General features: G+C 36.3%; 1 protein-coding gene and 2 pseudogenes across 2 annotated transcripts; 2 read left to right on the top strand and 1 right to left on the bottom strand.

The window, feature by feature from the left end:
• Positions 1-1008: 1008 nt before the first annotated feature.
• On the top strand, positions 1009-1657 carry LOC106324407 (annotated as a pseudogene).
• A 192-nt stretch (positions 1658-1849) lies between these two features.
• On the bottom strand, positions 1850-3138 carry LOC106322436. 2 transcript variants are annotated; one of them, XM_013760445.1, is made up of 6 exons: positions 3050-3138; positions 2820-2969; positions 2597-2670; positions 2417-2496; positions 2123-2270; positions 1850-2016 (listed from the first exon to the last, which is right to left on the bottom strand). In XM_013760445.1, the coding sequence occupies exons 1-6, from the start codon at positions 3051-3053 to the stop codon at positions 1999-2001; spliced, it is 474 nt and encodes a 157-aa protein (XP_013615899.1). In that variant the 5' UTR covers positions 3054-3138; the 3' UTR covers positions 1850-1998. The 2 variants fall into 2 exon arrangements, with proteins under 2 accessions (XP_013615899.1, XP_013615898.1); XM_013760444.1 differs by having other exon boundaries at positions 2119-2270.
• A 36-nt stretch (positions 3139-3174) lies between these two features.
• Positions 3175-5264, top strand: LOC106322435 (annotated as a pseudogene).
• Positions 5265-7838: the final 2574 nt, after the last annotated feature.

Consider the following 7838-nt stretch of genomic DNA (forward strand, 5'->3'; position numbering starts at 1 on the left):
AAAAACGGACATAAATTAAACCCGAAATTCATATACACAGTTTTTAAATTCATTTTTTCTCTTTCAAATTTTCATCAATTCTTACTTTTTTAGGTTACCCATGGTTTACACAAACATTTAAAAGATATTTCACACAAAATTTCATGAAAAACCGACAAGAATTACCTGATGTTAAAGCTTCAAAATCGCCAATGAAGGATGGGGAAGAAGATGTCTTCACGCGGACAGAGGAGAGAGGAGAGAAAACATGAAGACATGTGGGCCAAGGTAAATCTGATTGGTTAAGGTTATTTGTGGACCCCATTTGGTTGTTGTGTTTGGGTGAGTGTATTTAATTGAAAAATTAAATGAATTAATGAGGTGGAGAAGAAATATATTAAAGAAAGAAATGTTACTATAGGGAATTCAAAGACAAAGGGGTAATAGGAAAAGAAAAGGGACAAGAAGACTGAATTTTTTTCTATAAGGGCATTTGGAGTTAGTCCCCGGGTTTCACAGTAACGGTGATTGCTAGAGAAGGGAGATGGTAAAGAAGAATGAAGAGTCAGATGGACACAGCTGCGTGACATGTCAAAATATAACCTTTTGATTGGATGAATTTTTAATCCGACGTGGCACATCTTAGAAGCCTTCATATATCCCTTTTAATATAGGTTAGATAGATGAGGCTGGCCCACTAACCTCAAAATTACACGGTTTAACATTGTCATTAACCAAAAACAAAAAAAAGTAGAAAACATAAACGATTTTCACTGTTTCATTTTAATTGTCGTTTTAAGTGTATGCATACAGATTAATAAAACATATCATTTTGTATATTTTCAAACTATAAAACCACAATTACATATACACCTAACCATATTTCAACCAATAGAAAAATAAAGGAAAAAATCTTATTAATAAATTTTGCATTGAAACTCTAAAACAACATTTATTTTCAAACGATTTATTTTTCTACAACTACAATTAAATCGAAAGGGATAAAGTATTTTTTTTAAATCTAGAATAATGGCAAGAGTTGAGTTATTGTTATGCTTCACGTGTCTTGTAGCATCTGTGACGACACTTATGGAAGTTGTTTCAGCTCACCTAAAGATCAAACCATCTCTACCTCAGATTTAAGATCCAAAGACAGTGAACGATATAGAGCTTACACAGTTAAAAGTAGTGATGATCTCTTTGTATCTGACCTCGAAAAAGAATGTCCCAAGACGAACAAGTTCAGAGCATTCTTCGATAAACTCAGAGCATACGCCAAAGTATGTTTTCCCAATAGGTAAAAAAAGGTTATGACAAGGACATGAAAGCCAAAGCTGGGAGCCTCCTCTTACAGTCCATAACTTCTTTAAGTGGATGAAGTATGTGGGGGATAAGATTATGGGTGGCCGCCCGCAAGAAAGAAGAGAGTAAAGAGTCCATGAAGCTAACAGCAAAACAAAAGAAAGAGATCAAAGAAGGGATTCTCAAGTGGGAGACAGTGATTGCTAGAATCACAAACACAATGGTACAAGGCACACCTACAAACTCTAGCTTCAGTAGTGGAGCCTCTTTCAAAGACACTACAGGTTCAGGTAGTCCTACTGGAAGTCCTACGAGCAGTCCCTCTGGTTCTGCAGGTCCCACCGGGTCTAGTGTCAGTGGCAGAACTGGAGGCTGAGACTTCCAAAGAAGTCATGTCATTGGAAAGGTCTATAAAACGACCTATTAAGTAACAGTTTTGTAATAGTGAAGATAGACTGTAACCGCTCTCTATGTAAACATTCAGAAGAGACTGAATCCTAAGCAAAGACATGTTGAAGAAAGATCCAGTAGCATTAGATGAGAAATTGAGAAGAGCGTTGAAAGAACATGTAGTAAGTCCTTTTTCATAAAACTAGATCCTTGATTGCATTGCATTAACAAAATCTGATTGTGTTCTACTATATGAAACATAAAGGAAAGAGTTAAAGTTGCATTATGGTTCCTCTTTCACAGCAGCAAAATCAAGTCCAGTGATCTTCATTGGTCCAATGTTAACTGCAAGAATTACAACGGTCACTTAGATTGTGCTGATCCAACAAAGCAAAGAAACCATAAAGTAATGAGATGACACAAGGAGACTGTTGGATTTATACGTACTAACAGCATCAAGTCCAGCTAGTTTGGGCATAAACTGTCTGATATGGTCCTCTGCTGCTTGATCAGCCTTCAATGTCTCACACTCGAACGAAACAGATATTTTCTTCTTCCCATGCTTTTCTTCCACTAACCCTATCACATCTTCCTCCCACCTAAAAGATTCACACCAAAAAGGTTTTAATATTCAACTCATTGGCATGTTGTCTATCAAAAGCTTTAATTACCTTTAAAATCCATATTTGGTAAAACAATCACTTATGTTCTGGAATATAAAAGATGCTAGACAAGGAAGACTTACCCATGAGCATGCTGAACATCATTGATTCGAGCAGCATCGTGGCCTTTGCATTCCACTACAACTGTTTGTTCCTTCTTTCTCTTTTTTTTTTCATGAAGTGTCACAGGAAGAGAATCAGGATACATTGGTTTTGAAGTTAAGAGTAAAGTTTGATAGGAATTAAAGTGATAAACCTCATACATTGTAGTCTATGATAGTGAGCTTCATCAACCGATAATCCTCACCGCGGCTGCACTCAGTCTCACAAGCCAGTTCTTTGGAAAGACAAAAAAAAAAAGATAGTTCAATTGTTATAACAGCCAGACTAAATCATCTCCTTGTCTATGCTCCTAAGCTAATAGTGTATACCATGTTCAAACAATCCTAGTATCAAAAAGCTGTAACTAGTGCAAGCTTATGTTACCAGTGCCATGGAGGCCATAACAGATGGAGAGAGGCGTGTGAATGAAATGGCCAGAGATAGAACCACATGGCAATAAAGCTATCGAAGCTACTCCTTCCTTCACTTCTCCTGATTCTTCCTTCTTCTCTATCTCTCCTTCTCTTTCCTCATCTGCAATCACCACGATCACAAAACTAAAGAAAACAATAACAGAAACAACTGCGAGATGATAATAAAGACAGAAACTTTACCCATTGTTGATAGAGAAACCGACGTCTCTGCTTCAACCCAATGTTCAAAATCTCGCCTTTTCTCTCCGTGTTCGGCTTTAGGGTGATTCCCTACTCTAAACGTCAGCGTTTTGAGGTTCCTCACGACGTCGTTTTCTGTGTGGATCGTTTTTTATTCACAAAGCATGAACCTTTCTGCTCCGTATCTTCTCTCTCCTTCTCTGCACTCTACACAGCCTCACAAGCTTGTTGGGTTGGTGTCATGCCTGTTTGTTCTCTTACATAGCTTCTCTTCTTTGATTAAGCTAAGTTTAAGGTTTGTTTGCTTAGACTTGAAGTGGGTATACTAAATTGTCTCCAAAGTTCTCAACTTTTTGCTGAATAGGAAGTGATTTGATGGTGTAGATTGCTGCGTTTTGCTGTTTAAGTCATGGGAGATGTCTGGTTAAGTCCTGTTCTCCATCACTTCTACATCGAATCAACTGTTTTGTGGATGTCATTCCGTTAAGAAGAGTACTTGTGTCTGGAGAAATTGTCATTGGGCTTTGAGTCACTCTTTAGACTTTTCATTGACCATGAAGCTAAAACGAAGACGCCTAGTTCATGGTAGTGTAAAGATTGAGTCTTTATCTTTAGGAACAACGAGAATGTGTTTTAGCAAGGTGAGTAGTGAACCAGACAGAGGTGAAGCTATGTTAGAAGAGAAGACTGAAGCGGTTAGGAATAGGATACATTTTCTAGAGGAGAGGGACGAAGAGATGTTATCAAAGAGACTTCTGAAACTCAGCAGGTTGGATAAACTCAGAAGCGCATCAGAGCTGTTTGATTCCATGATAATTTCGAGTTTACAACCCAACGCTCACGCCTGCAACTCTTTCCTCTCCTGCCTCTTGAGGAATGGAGACCTTCAGAAAGTCTTTACCGTCTTTGACTACATGAAGACAAAAGAGAACTTCACAGGACACACTTATAGCTTGTGGTTGAAAGCTGTGGCAGAAGCTAAGGGATGTGATTCTGCAATAAGAACGTTTAGAGAGCTAGAAAAAGATCCAAAACACAAGAGCTACTTCGATGTGATTCTATACAACACAGTGATCTCTCTCTCTGTGTGTGGACGGATAAACAACGTGTACGAAGCTGAGAGAGTATGGAGAGTTATGACTAGAGATGGTCTAATCGGAACAGAGGTTACGTATTCTCTTCTTGTTAGCATCTTTGTTCGGTGCGGGAGAAGCAATCTGGCTCTCGATGCATACGACGAGATGATCAACAACAAGATCTCTCCAAGAGAGGATGCAATGCACGCGATGATAAGTGCAGCCACAAAGAAAGATCAATGGAGCTTGGCGTTAAAGATATTTCAATGTATGTCAAAGCCTAGCCTTGTAGCCTGCAACGCTCTGATGAACTCGCTGGGCAAGGCGGGGAGAGTCGGTTTAGCGTTTAAGGTTTACAGTGCTGCAGAGTCTTTGGGGCATAAGCCTGATGAGTACACGTGGAACGCGCTACTCACGGCTTTATACAAAGCAAACAGGTACGAAGATGTTCTTCAGCTGTTTGATATGGTAAGAAGAGAAGGCCTGTGTTGTCTGAATGGTTATTTGTATAACACAGCGTTGATGTCATGCCAGAAGCTTGGTTGGTGGGAGAAAGCTGTGAAGCTTCTGTATGAGATGGAAGGTTCGGGGTTAGAGGTTTCGACTTCATCGTATAATCTGGTGATAACCGCTTGTGAGAAGTCAAGGCAGTGTAAAGTTGCGTTGCGAGTTTATGAGCATATGGTTGGAAGGGAGTGTAGGGCGGACACGTTTACGTATCTGCCGCTTGTTAGGAGTTGCGTTTGGGGTTCACTGTGGGTGGGATGAGGTTAAAGATATCTTAAAGGTATATATGATGAGTCTTCTTGTGTTAGATTCTTTGTGTGTGTGGAAGAGATTTTAATGTTAATGTTTGTTTTGTTTACTTGAACAGAAAGTGGAGCCTGATGTGTCGCTTTACAATGCAGCTATACATGGGATGTGTTTAAGACGTGAGTTTAGGTTTGCGAAGGAGCTGTATGTGGAAATGAGAGAGATGGGTTTGGAGCCGGATGGTAAAACTCGAGCTATGATGCTACAGAACTTGAAGAGAGACTAAAAGTTTAAGGTGGTGATGCTTTTGTATACTCATACTTGTTCTTAGTAATAGTTACTATCATAAGCCAATATCAAGAGAAAAAATCCATTAAAAGAAGGTTCATCTTTTTATTCATTTTAAAGCTGCAAATTTCAGTTAAGAGCTTATTATTTCCAATTTGGGTAAAACAACAATATATACTGAGGCTTGTTGTATTCAGATTTGGACTAATGATAAGTTTTTGTTCAACATAGGCTTAGGCAAAAAAAGTCCGAGAACTGAAATCCAAATTCAGATCGAAAAACTCGAATCCATATCCACTCCAAACTGTAGGATGATCCAAATTCTAAATGTTATTAATCGAATCCGAAGTGTTATAACTGAAGTCGACATGTTTCATAAAAATGTCTGGAAACTTGAAAACCTCAGAAAAATCTGATTTGAAGATCCGAATATTTAGTATCTGAATTTATTAGTATCTGAATTTCTTTCTTTATTGTGATATATAATTTAATAATCATCCTTGCAGCATTATTCAACAAATCCGAAATAAATTCTGATTTAAAACAAATCTCTTATATAGTGATAAATATAAAGAAAAAGACAAAAATAGCACTAAATCAAGTTTTTGTTCCCAAACTAGCACTCAAGATCAAAAGTTACAAAAATAGCACTTAATGTTTTATCAAAAGTCACAAACTTAGGGTTTAGAGTTAAAGAGTGGGGTTTAGGATTTAGGGTTTAGGGTTTAGGGTTTAGAGTTTAGGGTTTAGGGTTTAGGGTTTAGAGTTTAAGGTTTAGGGTTTAGAGTTGAGAAATGAGGTTTTGGAGATAAGATTTCAAATTTTGAAAAATAAAAAAATTAAAATTTTCAAAGGATAAACTTAGAAAGGTGCTATTTTGGTCATTTTAGTTTTTGAGTGCTATTTTTGTGATATAAACTTAGAAATGTGCTATTTTGAAGATTTGCCCATAAATATATCGAATCAAAAATATTATTAACCGAAACTAATTTAAATATGTATAAACCTGAACAGAGTTGAGGTTCCTCCGGTTTGGCTTAGTGTAGATTCTGTTTTAAAAAAAAGAACAGAGTTGAGGAGGATTAACCCGATAATCAGAAGAAAAAAAATCACAATCTGAATGCCCATGTCTTTTTTTTGGGTCTGAATGTCGAGTTTAACATTGGAACAATTGCCAAAACAGAACAAAAATTTGGCATGATTATTCCTATAGTATAAATCCATTTTTTTCAATTTTATCTCTTTTTTACTCTTTCCATTTCTAAAACTTAATAAAATAAATTGTTTTATGGATCAAAAAAATTATTAAAAATATAAACAATTAATAGAACACTCATATACACAAGCACATATTTTTTTTCTTATTGAAAAACTTGATAAATAAAATTTTCAAATTACGTTCTGCTAAAAGTAGAATTCGTCTTTTACGAAAATTAGGTTAGTAGAAAGCGAAATCCAGAATAAACAAGTCTATCTACTTGTTTTAGAACGCACAATCTACTTTTGATTCAATTTCTAAATATGGAGAATACGAATTCTACTAATTGTAAAGATGGCTACTTTTCTGAAAAATACAGTTTCTACTTTTATGAAGTATTCTAAAATTTTTAGAATGTGAAATCTAGAAACTACATGAACGTCTACATAAGGTAGAAATTGTATTCCAGATTTTTGTCATGGTTTTACGCAGTGTAGAAGGTGCCCTCTACGTATAAGACCATTTGTTTTTTGCGAAAATTAATGAAATTCAGTTAAGAAAATATTCTTAAAATATTCTAACTTCCTAAAATGTGTTTTGATCGATTTTCTTTGTCAAAATATAAAAAGAAAAACGATTTTGCCTTTCTTCTTCATCAATCTATGATTTTTTTCATAGTTTCTCTTGTGATTTTCAGAAACTCTTGCTCTAAACTAGATGCATATCTATATAACATGTGGTGTTTGGGAATTAGATGCAACTACGGGATGGTTTTTTTCGGCTGATGGCAAAAGGGATAGGCTACTATTATCGGAGTCAAGTTTTACCTTAAAGGATTTAAAATGAATGGTTTTGGAGGATTTTGATATGGATGAAGATAGCTTAGCCGATTTGGAGTTCCGTTATCTACCTACTGAGGTGATTAATACATCAACATGTCCACATGTGATCATTGCAAACAATTGACACCTTAAGAATTTTGTTGGTTTTGTTAAAAAGAATGTTTCTACTCGATTGGGTGTAACATATAAAGACAAAGCTGAGAATCCTAATGAAGCAGACTTTGATCTTAACAAAACTCAATACAAAGTAGTTTTCTCTGCTCAGAGTATTTATCTTTAGGTTATAAATTCAGATTAGCCGCACCAAAGATAGCAGAAGTTCCAAGCATGGATTTTATTCCAACCAAGTAAACACCATTACACTAACATCAACTGTTGCTGAGAGAACAAAAGCTAAAAGAGAACTCTAAAACATTTGTACAAGGTGATAAAGAACTGAGATAAAGCTTAAACCCTCATGCAAGCTTTCTCCTGGCAAAAACATGGGATCTTTTAGTCGAATGAGAAAGCAGACCACGAAGCAACGCCATTATCCCAAAACCATGCAAGCCAAATACATCGATAACAACCTGTTAGATATCCTCCCTGAACCTATTATATCTCCAAGCGCAGCAGCCTAAAAGATTCCCACA

This window comes from Brassica oleracea, chromosome C2 (assembly GCF_000695525.1).
Source record: "Brassica oleracea var. oleracea cultivar TO1000 chromosome C2, BOL, whole genome shotgun sequence".
In the NCBI taxonomy this organism is placed as follows: domain Eukaryota; kingdom Viridiplantae; phylum Streptophyta; class Magnoliopsida; order Brassicales; family Brassicaceae; genus Brassica; species Brassica oleracea.